General features: G+C 36.5%; 1 protein-coding gene across 5 annotated transcripts in view; it reads right to left on the minus strand.

The window, feature by feature from the left end:
* Positions 1-215: 215 nt before the first annotated feature.
* The window catches only part of LOC123532054 (serine/threonine-protein kinase Nek4-like), a 51,626-nt gene continuing 30,654 nt past the window's right edge, over positions 216-21,187 (minus strand). For 4 of the 5 annotated variants that reach the window (XM_053533022.1, XM_053533023.1, XM_053533025.1 and 1 more), the window contains 9 exons: positions 18,689-18,871; positions 16,863-16,917; positions 15,593-15,681; positions 13,117-13,244; positions 12,463-12,522; positions 5,927-6,066; positions 3,760-3,817; positions 2,563-2,644; positions 216-916 (listed from right to left, as the gene is read on the minus strand). In XM_053533022.1, the coding sequence (XP_053388997.1) occupies positions 809-916; positions 2,563-2,644; positions 3,760-3,817; positions 5,927-6,066; positions 12,463-12,522; positions 13,117-13,244; positions 15,593-15,681; positions 16,863-16,917; positions 18,689-18,871 (903 nt within the window). In that variant the 3' untranslated portion in view covers positions 216-808. The remainder of the gene's footprint in view (positions 917-2,562; positions 2,645-3,759; positions 3,818-5,926; positions 6,067-12,462; positions 12,523-13,116; positions 13,245-15,592; positions 15,682-16,862; positions 16,918-18,688; positions 18,872-21,187) is intronic. The other variant, XM_053533024.1, reaches the window with a different exon arrangement.

A 21,187-nucleotide genomic window follows, 5' to 3' on the forward strand; every position in this document is an offset into this window, starting at 1 on the left:
CAAAATGAATACCATGAATGATTACACAGAGCAAGTTAACAGAAAAAATGCCCATCACGTTCACAAATGTGTGTTACATATTTGGCATACAACAAGATGCCTGCATTATTACCAACATAGCCACATGTATAATATACCAGTACAAAGACTTACAACAGTAAATCAAACTAACTTCAGTTAGATGAGAGTAAGTAGGTAAATAACATTTTTTCTTAAAAAAAAAAAGAAAACAAAACATTTCAATGACATCTTCTTGATTAACTAATAAATGTAACAGTTATCAGATATTCACACGTATTTACTGTATGCAGCCAACAGCCTTTTAAAACAACTGTTTCATGCTTTCTATTAACATTTCCATCCCCTTCCAAACCACTGTAGTTTATATCTATTTCATTACAAAGGTCTATACTTACACAAGTTATATCTAATTTTTCATGACATGCACAGAAATCACTCCTTTGTACACTCTACTTTTTTCTACACCAGCATTTTTCTGATCAGGGCATTAAAGCAGTTCATCACCGGCTTTAAAAATTAATGACTCGACTGCAAAGGCTGCTTGTTCATATGAGCAATTCAATTCTCCATTCTAAATATATCTATCCTACTAGATTTCATGATCACAAGATTAATAGCTTTCATCACTTGAGTAACTCTCAAATCCTAAGATGAAACTATTACATTCTATTATGTCACTGTCACATTCTTTACAGACACTCTACTATAATATACTCCAAGTAACCTGGTGTTTGTCCGCGCGTCTGTCTGTTATGAAGCTTAACCATCAGGAAAATGTAATTAGTGGCTAGAACGGAATCCCTATACGTGCCATATCTTCACAGAACTTCAACTGCCAAATCTTCCCAGCGTACAAGTCAAAATTGTCTTTACCCATCAGAGCCACTAACTTGGGCTGTAAACAAAAATAGTGTAGGTTACTTCCATGACTTTGATTACTTACTAAAATCTGTATTGTTATTTATTTATTACATAAAAATACTTAGTAATATAGACACTGTATTGAATATGTACACCACATTGACAGAAAAGGAGCATATTTAAGATAAGAGGGTCATGATGACCCTATATTGCACACCTTTTAAACTTGGCCTTGGAATCATCAAGATAAACATTGTTACCAAGTTTCACCAAGACAGGGTGGTAAATGTGGCCTCTACAGTGTTAACAAGCTTTTAAGGTGACCTAGTTTTAGACCCCCACATGACCCAGTTTAGAACATGGCCTAGGAATCATCAAGATAAACATTCTGACCATGAGTCTTGAAGATATGGTCATACATGTGGCCTCTAGAGTGTTAACAAGCTTTTAATTTGATTTGAGCGGGTGAACTAGTTTTTGACCCTACATGACCCAGTTTCGAACTTGGCCTAGGAATCATCAAGATAAACATTCTGACCAAGAGTCTTGAAGATATGGTCATAAATGTGGCCTCAAGAGTGTAAACAAGCTTTTCCTTTGATTTGACTGGATGACCTAGTTTTTGACCCCCTATGATCCAGTTTTAAACCTGGCATAGAAATCATGAAGATAAATATTCTGACCAAGTTTCATGAAGATAGGATCATAAATGTGGCCTCTAGGGTGTTAACAAGCTTTTCCTTTTATTTGTCCTGGTGACCTAGTTTTTGACCCCATATGACCCAGTTTCTATCTTGGCCTAGAGATTATCAAGATGAACATTCTGTGCAAGCTGTATCAAATCAAAGCATAAATAAAACCTCCACATGGCAGAAAGGGCCAAAATAGAAAATTTCAGGATAATAACTCTAGAACCCACGATGGAATCCAGTTTTCAAAAGGAACTGAGATATTATTCCAATATAAGTTGTGCTCAGATTTGATTTAAATTGATTGCAAAATGTGGTCTCTATCATGTTCACAAGCCAGAATAGCAAATATTGGCCCTTTAAAGGGCATAACTCTGAAAGGTTTTTGAAAGGAACCAAGATATTATGCTAATACAAGTTGTGTGCAAGTTTGATTAAAATCGGTTGCAAAATGTGGTCTCCATCATGTTCACAAGAAATTGTGGACGGACTGTGGAAGCAGTCGCCAACGGACGGATAACGAGCAAAGGGTGATCAAAAAAGCTCATCTTGTCACTATGTGACAGGTGGGCTAAAAACAACAAAAAACCTTCAAGGGGGAATTTTTTAAAAGGGCAATCTTGATTCTAAAGTGGTTCGACAAACATTTTACATCTGCAACTAATTTCAGATACACATGATGAAACATTTAGGATATTTGCCATAGGTATTGTATTTACATGACTTATGCACTTAACTTCTGAAATAAAAAAAAGGATAGACTGATGTATACAATTCACTTTAAAAAAACAACGTATTTTCATCTAACCCTTAAAATGAAAACTAGTGCTTATAAAGGGAAAGCTTAGTATAATGAAGACTGATCATTAGCAATATTCTGAAAAGTCAAGAAGTGTCTTTTTCTTATTTTGACTCGTTTTTTCTTATTCTTACCAAGACAACGTGACTACAAGTGCTTTTTGGATTTTAAATAACAATATCATTAGTTTACCTCCACCTCGTCCTCCTCTATTCTCCCCAGTATCTCATACGCCTGTTTCAATATAGGCCATCCCACACCTTTTATACAGTCCCTGAAAACACAAACAAAGAATTATACAAATTCCCCAGTACCTCATAGGCCTGTCTCAATATAGGCCATCCCACAGCCTTTATACAACCCCTGAAAAACAAACAAACACACGACTACTGTAAAATCATTTAATTTCGTGGGCATGAAATTTCATGGTTTGGGTCAAAATGGAAATTTTGTAGGGATATGAATTCATGGATTTCAACTTTTGAACATAACATGAATGCGAATTTTACTTGCTTGTTGGGATTAAATTTAGTGAATTGACTCAACCACGAAATCCACAAAAAGTAGTCCCCCAAGAATATTAATGATTTCACAGTATACAAACTCCCCAGTATCTTATATGCCTGTTTCAATATAGGCCATCCCGCACCCTTTATACAATCCCTGAAATTACAAACATACAACTATACAATCTCCTCAGTATCTCATACGTCTGTCTGAAAATAGGCCATCTCGCACCCTTTATACAATCCATGAAATTACAAACACACAACTATACAATCTCCTCAGTATCTCATAAGCCTGTCTGAATATAGGCCATCTCGCATCCTTTATACAATCCATGAAAACAAACAACTATACAATCTCCTCAGTATCTCATACACCTGTCTGAATATAGGCCATCTCGCACCCTTTATACAATCCCTAAAATTACAAACGCACAACTATACAATCTCCTCAGTATCTCATACACCTGTCTGAATACAGGCCATCTCGCACCCTTTATACAATCCCTGAAGTTACAAACACACAACTATACAATCTCCTCAGTATCTCATACGCCTGTCTGAATACAGGCCATCCAACACCCTTTATACAATCCCTGAAAAAACAAACACAGAATTATATAAACTCCCCAGTACCTGCCACTAAATTGGCCATCCCACATCTACGGTATAGGTCTGTAAAAAAAAAAACACGGAACTACACAAACTCTCACTTATTTTTGGTAAAAAAAAACTCAGAACCTCTTCAAACATATTAAGAATTTAACTTAACTGAGGGGTCTCAGTTATAAGCCTAAACTGTCCAGTCATGTGTTTTGAACAAGACAAAGGAACTTCAAATTAAACAGTGTGTGAACACAAAGACAGTATACAAGTTACTTACTCATGCAGAACTTTTATTCTAGCCATCAATCTGTCAGCATTACATAATGTATCTACACCTGAAATATACCAAAGTCTATTAAACATATACTGTACAAGAGAACTGTTTTACTTCAAATCTACGTTCTGCAGCACTGAAAGGAGACTGTTTGCGACTATAAACCATGTACCAATAACAGAAAATGTTCACTATCACTGGTTATGAAATCTCATGTTAAGATATTTATCCTTCTTTAATTTTAACACAAAAAGTCTTATTATTTTTCATAAGTAAAGTAAGTTTGTATAAAAATTTTAAACCTGAAAAAATCATTGTCAATTAAAAGATGTTACACATTCATTTAATTCTGACTAATATTTTTTTTTCTGTAATAGAGAAATAACAATGCTTATTATACATTTATAAGTCCAAATGATGAGCACTGACATACACTACTTGCCTGCTGAAATTTTAACCTTTATATCAAGATACATACTTGGCACTGAGTAAGCTCAGTGGGGAATGTATGCTCAACTGATCTAAATTTCAGCAGTAATGTCCCAGTGTGAGACAAATAATCTCCACTACTAATATAAGAAGAATCTAGAAAATGCTTCTGTACAAAAGCGCACATCTCCCCAATAGTCATATTGGCAAGAAGTCAATAGGAGACAGGAGCAAAAGCCAACTGATGGTTGGCTGCAATAGGGATTATCTACTTGGTATGTCCAATCAACCCACTAAGTTTCACCATTTTGGGCCTAGTAGTTCTCAAGTTGTGAATTGGAAATGGTTTTCCATGTTCAGGTCCCTGTGACCTTGACCTTTGATTGAGTGACCCGAAAATCAGTTGGGGCCATCTACTCTGCATGTCCAACCATCCTTATTAGTTTCAACATTCTGGGTAAAGTGGTTCCCAAGTTATTGATTGGAAAGAAATTTCAATGTTCAGCCCCTTGTGACCTTGACCTTTGATGGCGTGACCCCAAAAACAATAGGGGTTATCTGCTCTGTAAATCCTATCAACGTTTGAAGTTTGAAGGTTCTAGGTCAAACGGTTCTCGAGTTATTGAGTGGAAATGAATTTCCATGTTCTGTCTGCTATGACTTTGACCTTAAATAGAGTGACCTCAAAATCAATACGGATCATCTACCTTGCATGTCTAATCATCATATGAAATTCAACAGTCTTGGTCAAGTGGTTCTCAAGTTATTGACAGGAAATGATCGGAAATGGTTTTCCATGTTGAAGCCTCTATGACCTTGACCCTTAATAGAGTGACCCAAAAATTAACAGGGGTAATCTAGTCTGCATGTCCAATCATCCTATGAAGATTCAGCATTCTGGGTCAAGTGGTTCTCAAGTTATTGACAGGAAATGGTTTTCCATGCTCAGGACCCTGTGACCTTGACCTTTTACAGAGTGACCCCAAAATCAATAGGGATCATCTACTCTGCATGACCAATCATCCTATGAAGTTTCAACATACTGGGTCAAGTGGTTCTCAAGTAATTGATTGGAAATGGTTTCCCATGTTCAGGCCCCAGTGACCTTGACCTTTGATTGAGTGACCCCAAAACAATAGGGGTTGTCTACTCCAGCAGCCCTGCCACCCTAAGAAGTTTGAAGGTTCTACTAGTGTGGGGGGGGGTGGAGAGAGACATAATACACACCAGTTCAACTGTCTGCTGTAACATAGCAGAAAAACATGCCAGTTCAACTCACTGCGGTAACATAGCAGAAATACACGCTAGTTCAACTCTTTGCTGTAACATAGCAGAAATACATGCTAGTTCAACACTCTGATGTAACATAGCAGAAATACACGCTAGTTCAACTCTCTGCTGTAACATAGCAGAAATACACGCTAGTTTAACTCTCTGATGTAACATAGCAGAAATACATGCTAGTTCAACTCTCTGATGTAAAAGCACATCAGTTCAGCTGTCTGCCATTACAGAGAAAACACAATTGCCTGCTGTTACATAGAAGAAACATTCGACAGTTCAACTGTTTTTTGTAACAGAAATACATGCCAGTTCAACTGCCTGCTGTTACCTAGCAACAACAATTACCAGTTAAACTGCTTGTCATTACAGAGCAGAAACACGCAGCTTTTCAACAGTGACATTACAAAGCAGCAACACCCCCCAGTTCAACTGCCTGCTGTCATATAACAGAACCTACTTGGCATGGATGAACTTTTTGGTATTCTAGGAGTTTCATCAGTGACCTTGACCTCTTGTAGCTCCTCCTCATCATCGTCTTTATCTATATGTAGTGTATTGTCTAATACCGAGATCAAATTGTTCACTTCCTTGTTCTTCCTGAATATATATATATACAGGTTTGAAACTGACGGCTGAGCAATGGTGTTTTTGAATGGGATTTAAGCTAGCAGTACTGGTGAAGGACTACAATAAGCACCCCTTCTACAATTATTTCAACAACTGTCCCAAAATATTTTACATGCTAATGATAGCAAATGTCATAATAAGTTATTAAATAACTTAAAAGTCAGACAGCTGAAACCTGAAATCTGAAAATATCACTTAAATTCTAACTCTTGACAGATTTAGTAAAATGGCAAAAGAAATTCATGTTAGAGTGAGACAATAATCACATAATACAGTTCTACAACTGTATTTAAATTAAGACCTGACACTATCTTTCAAAATTCTAAAAGCTTTGTAATTAATTTAAGACACAGAAACCCACTCTATTTTTTTTTCGAATGCACTAAAAACATGAAAGCTAACAGCAGCAAAGCAGAATAATATGTGGAAACAAGGAGCTGCGTTCAATAAATGCTTGATGCCCCCAGTGGCATCCTTGTTGATAGATTTTGCACCTAAGTCCAAAACGAGGTCAAGGTCAAACTGAGGTCAGGTGATGTTTGAAGATGAGGAATGGTCACAGTTTACATCTGTATTAGTATCAATTCATTCTTGTAAGGGGTATTGATGCTAGACGAAACAGTCCCATTTGGTTAACCAAGAGATGGCCCATATAAAGCAACTTAAGTCCAAAATGAGGTCAAGGTCAAGGTCAAACTGAGGTCAGGTGATGTCTGAAGATGGGGAATGGTCACAGGTTACATCTGCATTAGTTTCAAGTCATTCTAGTAAGGGGTGTTGATGCTAGACGAAACGGTCCCATTTGGTTAACCTCGTACAGGCAGATGAACGGACGGACGGACAGGACAATCACTATATGCCTCCCGCATCAGTAGATGCCGGGGGCATAAAAAACAAGCTTAACTGTGATATGATAATTTTAAGCATAAAGTTTGGATAAGATTTCTTTCAAAAAGATATGACTGATTAATGAAAAGAAAATGTTACACAATTGTCAGACATGAACCCCATTCACAAAAGAACATCTTGGTTATATGGTAGGTTTGGAATCATATAGACAGAAGAATCATGAGCTCCACCTAGTGGGGCATAACATGCATGTTTGTGAGCAGAATGAACCCAGGCAGTAAAAAGGCATTAAAATAAGACAGGGAATCCTATATAGCTCACAGAGTATCAAAGCTCAAACAAGCATGACAAGAAATATTTCTACAAGTTAAAATACTTTGAAGAAAGGTCTTCAGATTCAGAGACAAAGTTAATTAAAGTTCCTTATACTGCTATATAGGGAAAATTAGATTCATCACCAGCACATTTTTTTGACAACTAATGATGGCTTTTAACAATTTTAGTAGGGGCACCAAAGGAATATTTCTATGGAATTATTTCAGACCAATGCTTAGGGGGGCGGCATTTGAAGATTCTCTATTTTAAGCTCTGGCTACCATGTTTGTGACAAGTCACAATAATAAAGATTCCATAATTTACATAAAGGGAAAAGGGACCACACACTCTGGTGACCATGTCTTTGATACATCGCAATAATTTCTCCACTAGGTTGAGTCATTTAACTGGTTCCCTTACAAACTTGAAAAGCTATCACACCAAGACCAGCAGCTTTTATGTTACTAACAAATACAGGCAATTATACGGCTTGGTATGAATACTCTAAATTTCACTTGTCTCTAAAAGTATTACAACATGCAGCACAATAGTTAGTAATCAGTAAGCTAGTGCATGTAAAACATTTCTTTAAACTAGAATGTGTCTGTAGGACACAGGGTGTGCCCCCACTGGTACATTTGTCACAAATAGGGGCAATAATTCAAATGTTTGCAGTCTTAAGGGAGTATAGCCTCAACAAACATTTTATATAAAGGATTCATTAATCTAGGCCATATACGTTTTGAGTTAGAGCATCACAAAAAAAAAATCACTATTTTGGCTATTTCAAGGGCCGTTACTCTGAAATTGGCATTAAAATCTCAAGAAGAATGCCAAGTGGTCACATCATGATAAAGACTCATGCAAGGTTTCATGAATTTAAATCAAATACTTTTTGAGCTAGGAACATCAATATGTGAAAATGTGCATTTTTGACTATACTAGGGGCCATAACTTTGGAAATAAGGGTTGCAGCTAGACGAAAAAAATAGGAGGTGTGCAAGTTTATATCATGATAAAGATTAATGCAAGTTTTCATCAATTTATATCAAATACTTTTCAGGTAGGCGCGTCACAAGGTAACAAGAGCACCGCCTTGCGGGTGCTGACGCTCATCTGATTTTTTTTGTATAATAGAAATATTGTCCTACCCATGATTTTCTAAGTCTAAAAAGGGCCATTACTCTTGCAAAAAGCAGGATAGAGTTATGTTTCTTGATGTACAGTGTCCACTTATGATGGTGAAAAACTGTTGCAAGTTTTAAAGCAATAGCTTTGATAGTTTATGAGAAAAGTTGACTTAAACATAATATTCAACCAAGAAAATGATTTTTCTAAGTCCAAAAGGGGCAATAATTATTGCAAAAAGCAGGATGGAGTTATGTTGCTTGCTGTACAGGGTCAGCTTATGATGGTGAACAAGTGTTGCAAGTTTTAAAGCAATAGCTTTGATAGTTTAAGAGAAAAAGTTGACCTAAACATAAAACTTAACCAAGAAATCTGATATTTTGTAAGTCCAAAAGGGGCCATAAATCTTGCAAAAAGCAGGATGGAGTTATGTTTCTTGCTGTACAGGGTCAGCTTATGATGGTGAACAAGTGTTGCAAGTTTTAAAGGAATAGCTTTGATAGTTTAGGATAAAAGCTGACCTAAACATAAAACTTAACCAAGAAAACTGATTTTCTAAGTCCAAAAGGGCAATAATTCTTGCAAAAAGCAAGATGGAGTTATGTTTCTTGATGTACAGGGTCTGCTTATGATGGTGAACAAGTATTCCAAGTTTCAAAGCCAAAGCTTTAATAGTTTAGGAGAAAAGTTGACCTAAACATAAAACTTAACCAAGAAATCTGATATTTTCTAAGTACAAAAGGGGCCATAAATCTTGCAAAAAGCAAGATGGAGTTATGTTTCTTGCTATACAGGGTCAGCTTATGATGGTGAACAAGTATTCCAAGTTTCAAAGCAATAGCTTTGATAGTTTAGGAGAAAAGCTGACCTAAACATAAAACTTAACCAGGCAACGCCGACGCCGACGCCGACGCCGACAACCGCTCAAGTGATGACAATAACTCATCATTTTTTTTTCAAAATGAACATTTTTAGCTCACCTGTCAAATAGTGACAAGGTGAGCTTTTGTGATCACCTTTCGTCCGTCGTCAGTCCGTCCGTCCGTGCGTGCGTCAACAATTTCTTGTCTGCACGATAGTGGTTTCATTTATGATTTTATTTTAACCAAACTTGCACACAACTTGTGTCACCATAAGATCTCGGTTCCTGTCTTGATCTGGCCAGATCCCATTATGGGTTCCAGAGTTATGGCCCCTGAAAGGGCCAAAATTAGCTATTTTGACCTTGTCTGCACAATAGCAGCTTTATTTATAACTTGATTTTTACCAAACTGGCACACAACTTGTATCACCATAAGATCTTGGTTCCTTTCTTGAACTGGCCAGATTCCAATATGGGTTCCAGAGTTATGGCCCCTGAAAGGGCCAGAATTAGCTATTTTAACCTTGTCTGCATAATAGCAGCTTCATTTATGATTTTATTTTAACCAAACTTGCACACAACTTGTATCACTATAAGGTCTTGGTTCCTTTTTTTTGAACTTGCGAAATTTCATTATGGGTTCCAGAGTTATGGCCCCTGAAAGGGCCAGAATTAGCTATTTTGACCTTGTCTGCACAATAGCAGCTTCATTTATGATTTGAATTTAATCAAACTTGCACAAAACTTGTGTCACCATAAGATCTCGGTTCCTTTTTTAAACCGACCAGACCCCTTAATGGGTTCCAGAGTTATGGCCCCTGAAAGGGCCAAAATTAGCTATTTTGACCTTGTCTGCACAATAGCAGCTTCATTTATGATTTGATTTTAACCAAACTTGCACACAACTTGTATTACCACAAGATCTTGGTTCCTTTCTTGAACTGGCCAGATTCCATCATTGTTTCTAGAGTTATGGCCCCTTAAAGGTCCAAAATTGGCTATTTTGGCTTTTGCAGCCATATAGATACTTCATTTCGTCCCCTTAATGCAAAAAGGTACCATGAGCATATGAATAAAGAAGGCACTTGGTACCTTTTTGCTTTAAGGGGGCGATTTATGGTTTTATTTGATACAAACTTCCAAAATATCTTCAACAACAATAAATCTTGGATTCCATGGCAAATCAGATCCAATCGTAGGTTCCAGAGTTATTTTATATCTGATTACCTCCCCTGACTGTAATCAAAATGGATTTATATCAGTAAGTACTTATAGGACTTATTTGAAATTTCATTATTGTCATTAGTTGGACTGAGCCAATCAGGGTAGATAACTATGGACTGATTTTATGTCAAATTACCTCCCTTTATTTCAAATTAAAATGGGTATATCTCCGTAACTAATGAAGATACTGATCTGAAATTTCATTTATGTCAACAGATTTATTTGGCAGATCCTTCTTTTGTTCACTTACAATAATTTCTTTTTTAATTACTTCCCTTTTACGTTACTATAAATAGCTTATTTTTAGTAACATTTTTATTATTGGCCGTAGGGAAAAACCGAGACCACTTTTCTGTGGTACAACATGGATGGTACCTCCAATTTTCAGGTGTATTTTGACATATCTGTACCTTGTAAGAATTTTTTTTCTTTTTGGTTAAATTTCTTCTCTTTGTTGTTCCTGTCCTTTGTGGACTTAGATATTTTTTCTGAGGACCTTCTTGTCCTCAAGTGCAATGATAACAGGTGAGCGATATAGGGCTATCATGGCCCTCTTGTTTACTATTTCACAGGGCATAACTCTGGAAACAGGGGGTGAAGCAGATGAAAAACAGGAGGTGCCCAAGTTCATAGTGTGATTAAGACTCATGCAAGGTTTCATCAATTTACATCAAATACTTTTTTAGTTAGGTGCAATACAAGGTGAAAATGTGCATTTTTTACTATTTCTTTGGCGATAACTCTGGAAATAGGAAGCAGAACCAAACGAAAATTAGGAGGTGCACAGGTTCATACCATGATAAAGACTAATGCAAGGTTTCAACAAATTATATCAAATTTATGCTTTTTGATCTAGGTGCGTAACAAACTTTTTTCGGACAGACGGATGCACAGACAAGACCAAATCTATATGCCACCTCCACTGAGTGGTGGGGGCACAAAAATCTATTCTAAAATTTCAGTATATAAATACATTTAAACTAATATAAGTGAAATAAGTATGACTCAGTGTTGATAAGCACTGTTTCTTAGCAGAAATAGAGAAATGTATCTGTATTGGCACTGATCTGTACACACTGAAATCTGGTTAAACTAGAAGATGCTTTTGTAGAAAAGTGCATGTCTCCCCAATGCATAGTAGTAATAAGCAAGAAGTCAACAGAGGACAGGAACGAAAGTCAAAGAGACACTTATGGTTGGCCGCAATACGTATCATCTACTTGGCATGTTCAATCATCCCACTAAGTTTCAACATTCTGGGCCAAGTGGTTCTCAAGTTGTGGATTGGAAACAGTTTTCCATGTTCTGGCCCCTGTGACCTTGACCTTTGATTAAGTGACTCAAAAGTCAACAGGGGTCATCTACGCTGCATGTTTAATCATCCTGTGAAGTTTGAACATTCTAGGTCAAGTGGTTCTCAAGTTACTGATGGGAAAGAGTTTTCCATGTTCAGGCCCCTGTGACCTTGACCTTTGCCCAGGTGACCCCCAAAATCATAAGGGTCATCTACTCTGAAAGTCCTATAATCCTATGAAGTTTAATGGTTCACAGCTAAATGATTCTCAGATTACTAATCGGAAATGGATTTCCATGTTCTGGCCCCTGTGACCTTGACCTCTAGTAGAGTAACCCCAAAATCAATACAGGTCATCTACTCTGCATGTCCAATCATCTTATATAGTTTCAACATTCTGGGTCAAGTGGTTCTCAAGTTATTTATCGGAAAGGGTTTTCCATGTTCAGGCCCGTGACCTTGACCTTTGATGGAGTGACCAAAAAAACAATAGGGGTCATCTACTCCATAAGCCTTGCCACTCTATGAAGTTGGATGTTCTAGGTCAAATGGTTCTCCAGTTATTGATCGGAAATGAAGTGTGACGGACGGACAGGGCAAAAACAATATGTTTGTGGTAGAAGACATAAATATCTTTAGCAAGAAAAATGATATAAAATGTTAGACAAGATGTTTATTTCACACACAATGATACCTATTTATATGCTTTCTGTGCTTTGGGGCAGAGTCACCATTACGTAGCAAGTGTAAACCCCTGTTAAAGGTGAAATAAAGTTACTTATATCCTTGACAGTAAACATTTGTATATCCATTCTGAAAAAAGCTTTACTTCAGTATGGATATAGATTTACATTTGTCAGAATAAAAAAGTTAAGATCAAGTTCTTCTAGGACCACAGGAATATATTAGCTGTAACATCCACCTGCTTTCCTTAACCAAGGTGTAATGCAGACGCAGATGCCAGTGCGAGTAGAATAGCTTGGAGTATTCTTCGAATAGTCGAGCTAAAAATGCAATTTAACTTTTATTTTTGAATGGATTATTAATAAAATATCCGGACACTTTAGTAACATTTTCATTCAAACACTTTGTCAAATAAAACAAAATGCAGAATCATCGGCTAGGGAAAAATACATTTTTGGCCATTAAATTAACATAATTAAAAACATGTAATACATAAGATCCAAAGAGTTTCTTTCTAGATCTTGCAAAATAAAGATGCAATTCATTAAAAAGCCTTTTAAGAATAAGGTGGATCCAAGAGTAACTTTTAATGTGTGATATTATGACATGTAATCTTGTGTTCAAGTAATAAATAGATCAATCATTATAGGTGATATTTATTTACCTGTGTTGTTGTTTATTTCGTTGCCTTTGAGAGTCCACAGCTTTCAGTGTATCTTCGTCTGATGAGCTACTGTCATCATCCACTATAGAAGGTTGTCTATGACGTGCTGGTGGAGCCTGTTGTTCATACTGCAATAAAACACAGGTAATTTAGCTCCAAAAATTTTATGACATTATAATTTTTCAAAAATGGACTCACCTATGTGGATTTTGCGGTAATGCAAACAAACTTAAGACAGACATGTTTGACCTTTTAAATCGATTTGTCACCTAATGTTTGACCTATAGACTAATTCATGTGCTCTGCAAATTGTCCCCTTACCATCTACCTACATGCAAAGTCTGAAGTCAATATCTTGAATGGTGTTTAAATGGAAAAAGAAACAAAATATAACAATAAGATCTGACATATGAGATCAGTTTATAACCTTAACCATTGACCCAAGGACCACGCTCATGTCCTCTGCACACTTTCCCATCACCACCTACCCATATGTCAAGTTTGGTGTCAGTAACTTGAAGGGATTTCAAGTTTTCCTAAAAGGAGTTTAGGAGATACAGAGCAGACATAAAATGGAAGGCTCTAACTTTTGACCTTGAGTTGTGAACTTGACCTTGAGCCAACATGGCTGACTCATAATTTCTGTACATCATCTTGATGAGGTGATCAACTGACCAAAGTTCCATGAAAATCCTTCAAGGGGTTTAAGAGATACTGAGCGGACACAAAATGGAAGGCTCAAACATTTGACCCCGAGATGTGACCTTGACCTTAAGCCGTAATGGTTGATTCATAAGTTCTGCACATGGTCTTGGTGAGGTGATAATTTGACCCAAGTTTCATGAAAATCCTTAAAGGGGTTTAGGAGATACAGAGTGGACACAAAATGGAAGGCTCAAACGTTTGACCTATGCTTGCGACCTTGACCTTAAGTTGTCATGGCTGACTGAAAAGTTCTACACATCGTCTTGATGAGGTGAGCATTTGACCCAAGTTTCATGAAAATCTTTAGGGGTTTAGGAGATACAAAGTGGACACAAAATTGAAGGCTCAAACCTTCTGACCTTGAATTGTGACCTTGACCTTAAGCCGACATGGCTCTGACTGATAAGTTCTGCACTTCATCTTGATGAGGCGACCATTTGACCCAAGCTTCATGAAAATCCTTCAAGGGGTTTAGTATATACAGAGCGGACACAAAATGGAAGGCTCAAACATTTGACCTTGAATTGTGACCTTGACCTTAAGGGGACATGGCTGACTCATGGGTTCTGCAAATCGTCTTGATGAGGTGATCATTTGACGCAAGTTTCGTGAAAATCCTTCAAGGGTTTAAGAGATACAGAGCGGACATGAAATGTTACGGACGGACAGAGACCATTCCTATAACCACCCCACCACTCGTGATTGGGGATTAAACAGTCTAAACAAATATGAACTGGTACGAAAAACTTAACCAAGATTTGTCAGTTGAAAGGGACCATAATACAGCCAAAATCCTTGATAGATTTATGTACTCTTGCCTAAAACTGGATAAGGTGACGGTACACAAGTGTTGAAAGGGGGAAATGATTCATGAAAGATTGGTGTAAGAGTTTTAGCCCTTCAATCACATAATATGGGTAATAATGAGGCATATTCATTTCAAGTTTGAAGCAAATCCATTAAGTAATAACAGAGGTAGAGTGGAAGTGCATCAAAACCTTACCCAAGGTGTAGCTAAAATTACCAAAAATTTAGTGAAAGAAGCTGGGCTATGGTCAAAGCACTTTTGTGTCCCTGGACAGTGTAACCTCTAAGTGCAGTCAAGTGGAACTATTTTAACAAATAGCAGAAAGGTCCATCCAATGATGCTGTATACCAAGTTTGGTGCACGTCTTTCATTAGAAGTAATGTTATACATGTAAATGTCTTTATATTCTATTTTGAGTTTAAAACCATTTTTCAACGGTATTTGGTGGTATAAAAGCAGACACTTAACCTAACCAGTGTTCCTGGATTATTTAACAGTACAAACCTGTTCTCCGTAAGTAACTGCTAACTTCCAAACATGAATAAGAGGTGGACGACAAATGATTTCAGACAAAATGTCTTTTATCAAATCGTCATGGAGAACATACACCCTGCCCGGAGATCAAACTCACTATCCGTAGATCTGTGCTCTCCCTACTGAGCTAAGCAGGCTGGCTTTTTTAAAATTTTAACTTCTGACAGCCCCTAAATGCAGTCAAGTGAAATCATTTATCAAATCTGAGAGAGGCACACCAGAATATTTCAGACCACGTTTGGTTTAAATCTAGCAAATAGTTTCAGAGGAAGGGATGTTTCAGTGGAAATTCACACTTCAAGACATTGGAGGATGGACTATCTATCTACCTCTTCTAACTGCTCATTCTGAACATCAGGTTCTTGTGACCTAAAAAGGTAAATACTAATTCATAAAAAGTGCTGAAAAAGAAACACATATAAAACTTACTCTTTTCTTCTCTCTTTCTGTAATCACAGTTGACTTCGCACTCTCCGGTCGTTCAAGTTTTATCCTTGAAGAATGAGGTCTATCATACGCTGTAAACAACATGAAAACTATTGTCTCTTGCTTTCATGATTCAGTTTCGGCCTATTATTTTTATTTCAACTTTAAGAGATTGTAATACTTATGTTGATCTTATCTGATGACCTAACTTAATTCTGCCGAGCACTGAATATGGAAGTTGGGACAATATGGGTCAATTCCTGCCCCTATCAAGATCTGAACTTACAAGCTGCAAGTGAGGAGTAAGGTGCCCCATCACTACAAGGATACTCTCTGTATACTCTGAATTATCATCAATATTATACAAGTGAAACATCATACGCTTGAGCATCTTTAGCATAGAGCACCAGTACTGCTATGTGTCTCCATGCCATTTATTGTTCCATCTAATAGCATTTACAATTGATTTTACACCTGTAATACCTGCTGGACTTTAGCGATACAATCTGTTAATCATTTTGCTTTTTTCAAATATAATTACTACTTTGTCTAGCTACCTTGTCTAACAGAAGGTTTTGGTTTTCCTAGTTATACTGAAATGTCCCATTTTCACATAAAGTGAAACCTGTCGGACATATCTACTTCAGCTATACTACAATACTGTAAAATCTGGTAAGTAAGCATATACGCTTATAATAATTTTGGTGGCACTTCTATGCACTTATTTTTGATATGTGCTTATACTTAAGCCAAAACTATGTGCTTATATTTGATATGCGCTTATAGAAAAGTCAGGTGCGCTTATTATCCCATGCGGAATAATGGTAAGGTCATATGCGCTTACTTTTGATATGCGCTTATATTCGAATATGCACTTATTTACCAGATTTTACAGTATTTCTGCAGTTGTAACTTGTAATTATTATTTATCGAATAATTAATATCACTTTACTGTTACTTCAAAAACTTTGATAGTTTTCTTTATAAAAGATGTAACAAGCAATATTGTGAAATCATTTAATTTCGTGGGCATGAAATTTCGTGGTTTTGGTCAAAACGGCAGTTTCGTTGGGTTATGAATTCGTGGATTAAAACTTTTGAACATAAAGTGAATGGGAATTTTACTTGTTCGTTTGGACTAAATTTCGTGGATTGACTCAACCACGAAATCCACGAAAATTAGTCCCCCACGAATATTAATGAATTAACAGTAACTCTGATTCTGAAACAGAGGTTAAATTACCGAGTGAACTTAAATATTCAATAAACTTACACTGTGCATTATTATTACGTCTCCTCTTCTCTTGTGCTGACATGTTTGGCAAACTCTGAAACAACAAAGCACCTCTATGAAGTCTCTTCACAAACAGTTTATTCCTTTTTCATCATACAATATTTTTCTAAGTCTGACTGGTTAAAAAATTAAAAGATAATATCTATTTACAAAGTCGCACTAGTGAAATTGTAAACTATATAGAAAATTTCTTTTATCCATTTGTCAAAGGGTAAAATTCTCATAAACAAGAAGACCATGATGGTCCTGAATCGCTCACCTGTCCCCGCATGACCCAGTTTTGAACTGAGTATGACGTTGTTTTTTCTATTATTTGACATAGTGTCCTAGTTTTTGAGCTCATGTCACCCTGTTTTGAACCTGACCTAGATATCATCAAGATAAAAATTCTGACCAATTTTCATGAAGATCCATTGAAAAATATGGCCTCTAGAGAGGTCACAAGGTTTTTTATTATTTGACCTACTGACCTAGTTATTGACGGCACGTGACCCAGTTTCAAACTTGACCTAGATATCATCAAGGTGAACACTCTGACCAATTTTCATGAAGATCCATTCGAAAGTATGGCCTCTAGAGAGGTCACAAGGTTTTTCTATTTTTAGATATACTGACCTAGTTTTTGACCACAGTTGACCCAGTTCGAACTTGACCTAGATATCACCAAGATGAACATTCAGACCAACTTTCATACAGATCCCATGAAAAGTACGGCCTCTAGAGAGGTCACAAGTGTTTTTTTATTATTTGACCTACTGACCTAGTTATTGATGGCATGTGACCCAGTTTCAAATCTGATCTAGATATCATTAAGGTGAATATGCTGACCAATTTTCATGAAGATCCATTCAAAAGTATGGCCTCTAGAGAGGTCACAAGGTTTTTCTATTTTCAGACATACTGACCTAGTTTTTGATGGCACGTGACCCAGTTTCAAACTTGACTTAGATATCATCAAGATGAAAATTCTGACCAATTTTCATGAAGATCTTGTGAAAAATATGGCCTCTAGAGAGGTCACAAGGTTTTTCTATTTTTAGACCTACTGACCTAGTTTTTGACCGCACGTGACCCAGTTTCGAACTTGTCCTAGATATCATTAAGGTGAACATTCTGACCAATTTTCATAAAGACCCCATGAAAAATGTGACCTCTAGAGTGGTCACAAGCAAAAGTTTATGGACGGACTAACGGACGGACGGACGACGGACGCTGCGTGATCAAAAAAGTTCACCTTGTCACTTTGTGACAGGTGAGCTAAAAATAATAGAATTTGAGTTAATCCTTAGCCTGCTGGTGGCAAGTGAATCTGCCTTTGGGACCAATGGAGACCAAGATCAGCCTGCACATGGGTGCAGGCTGATCATGGTCTGCACTGTTCACCATTCAGTTAGTATCTTTTTGTTAAGTTGGCAAGCACCCCTTTAACAGTTAATGCTACTGTCCAAACTGAAAGATGGACAAGTTCATTACAGAAATTTAGCAGGGTAAGGGTTAATTTACTCTACAGATGATTTCATTTCATTATAATGGCAGGAATCTGGAGACAAGTCTCTATAAATGAAGCACTGGATAACAACAGTGCAAAGGTCACTGTATATATCAGTCACAGTAAATTAGTTCTGAGTTTTGAAATATTCTACTTATTCAGTGAACACAGTCAATTCTTTTGCAATCTTGACTAATTCAAGAGCCATAACATGCTGTTTATTGAACTTGACTTTAATTTTACAGAAAATACATTTAATAGAAGTACAAAGAACAAAAATTGAGAACACATTAACTTTCTGAAATTCAGATCTTACTCCAGGTGTTTCATCTCCCAGTGAAATATTGTCATCTTTTGAGCCTGAGGAAGATGATGATTTTGATTCTGTTGACCGAATATCACCACTAACATCCTGGTAATTATTTCTACGCTGTGGAAGTCCCTTCCCTTTAACCTTAGGTGGTGGAGGTAAAGGACGAGGATTGTCTACTGGCTTTTGCTGAAAAATTATCAAGATGTTTGAATACACTTCTATCGATTACAATTTCTCTAAATGAACTTCGATGTCTGGCACTTACAATATTCATAATCATCAATTACATTTTCATAAATTTTCTGTACACATTTTAAATTATTTTCTTATCTTTAGTTATTTCTGTGACACATAATCTTCCATAACTATTTCAGAAATACTTAAATCATCATAAGTCAGACAATCACCTTATACAAGCAAGTATGGATTTTATCTGCACTCAGAAATAAAATGAGCCGCACCATGAGATAACCAACATAGTGCGTTTGCGTCATGATCCATGCTGTTCGCTAATTGTTTCTCTAACTGCAATAGTTTTTAAAGCGAACAGAATGGATCCAGACCAGACTGTGTCGATGCGCAGGCTGGTCTGCATCCATGCTGGTCGCAAAGCCACTACGTTGGTTTTCTCATGGTGCAGTTCAAATGCTGTATAAAAACATAGCTATTCAGCTTTGGATACATGTCAATAATATCATTCCACTCTAGCAAAATATAAATATCCCTAAGTAAGTTTTAATATGATGCATTGCTTGCATATGCTATTCTGCTTGTTTGTGCTTTAATATATATGCTGTTAAATACTATCTTGTAAGAAATTTATATAAAAAGATTACACTAACAAAAGATCACAATACAAGAATTCTTCCAGGCAGAACACTTTTAATGTGAATGGGGTCCTTATTTTATTTATTCACTGACAACTCTAATTGCAGAAGTGCGTTCACAATTTGTTAAAGGAGACAATCATACAGAATTCTTCCAAAAATACAAAATAAAGGTTAGTATTTTCTGTTTAGGGTAATGTGTCTTTATACTTTGTGCTTTTCTTACCGGTACATTTGAGTGAAGTATACTCCTACATAATTATACATGAAAATTAATAGATTTGACTGACCACCTGAACTTTGAAAAGCTTAGATATTTCTTATAGAAGACTTAAAAACACTACCACAGTTTCATATATGAACACTATTTTTATATGTTACTGCAAAACACAAAGTCATTAGTAAGTGTTGGTTTTGTGATCTTAGAAATATTATCAAGAAAACTTTAATGCTCTATTACCTCATTTTTTCAAAAGAAATTGAGCTATGACCAGATCTTGAATACTAACTGAAGTGATTTATTACTTTAGGGAACAAATATTATTTTACTCCAAACATATTTAAATGTAACACCTATTCAAAATGACTACACCAATCTTGAGGTGTTCAGAGTACTTCCTGAAACATTTTTATTTGTCCTGAAATGACTGTACCAAGAAAACCTATAATGAGATCTCTTGCCTGGTAAGTGTTGTTTCAATTCTGGAAAGACGAAATAGGCACTATAGAACAGGGCAGGTGAGGAATGACCGTATGATGTTATCTTTCTTTAAAAAGTCAGTGACTAGTTCCTGCCAGCAAGTGCATTGTTGAGGAGAAGTCAAATGTAGTTCAGGCTGTTGAATGGGTTAATTTTAAGCAATTTGTTTTTTTTTATTTCATTTAGACCATGGATTTCTTTTGGTCAACAGTTAACAAGTGTTTCTAGAACATTTTCAGCATTTTACCAGTCATTTTTTGTGTGTTGGATTTAATGTTGCATCGACGCAATTTAGGTCATATGGCGACTTTCCGGCTTTGATGGTGGAGGAAGACACCAGGTGCCCCTCTGTGCATTATTTCATAGGTACCTGGGTAGAGCCGCCAACCTTCCGTAAGCCAGCTGGATGGCTTCCTCACATGAAGAATTCAATGCCCCGAGTGAGGCTCGAACCCACATCGGTGAGGGGCAAGTGATTTGAAGTCAGGGACCTTAACCATTCGACCACGGAGGCCCCAATTCATTTTGTACATAGTGCTACAAGTATGCTATAAAGATGTTATGTTATTTTGAAAGCATATGAGTAAGAGACCTCATTACCATTTTTTGTTTATGGATTATACTATTTGTACAAAATCATACATTAATGTTAATATTATTAAAACATCTTCATTTTTTTAAACATAATCACCAATAAAAAGACCAAAACGAATCTAGGTGGCGCTCCTGATCTTGACTGTGGACATTAAATATATGTCATAAAACACTGCATCATGAAAAAATAACACCAAGCAGTTCATTAAAAGAAGTAGTTTCAAGTTTATTCTATTTTGAACTCTGTCTTCCTCTAAAAATGGTAAAGTAAAACCTTTGAACAAATTTGAGAAAGGATTTACAAAGATGCTACAGACCATGTTTGGTTAAGATCCATCAAGTGATTCATGAGAAGAAGCTAACTGATCTTTAACATCGGAG

Source organism: Mercenaria mercenaria, unplaced genomic scaffold (genome assembly GCF_021730395.1).
Source record: "Mercenaria mercenaria strain notata unplaced genomic scaffold, MADL_Memer_1 contig_1956, whole genome shotgun sequence".
Lineage (NCBI taxonomy): Eukaryota > Metazoa > Mollusca > Bivalvia > Venerida > Veneridae > Mercenaria > Mercenaria mercenaria.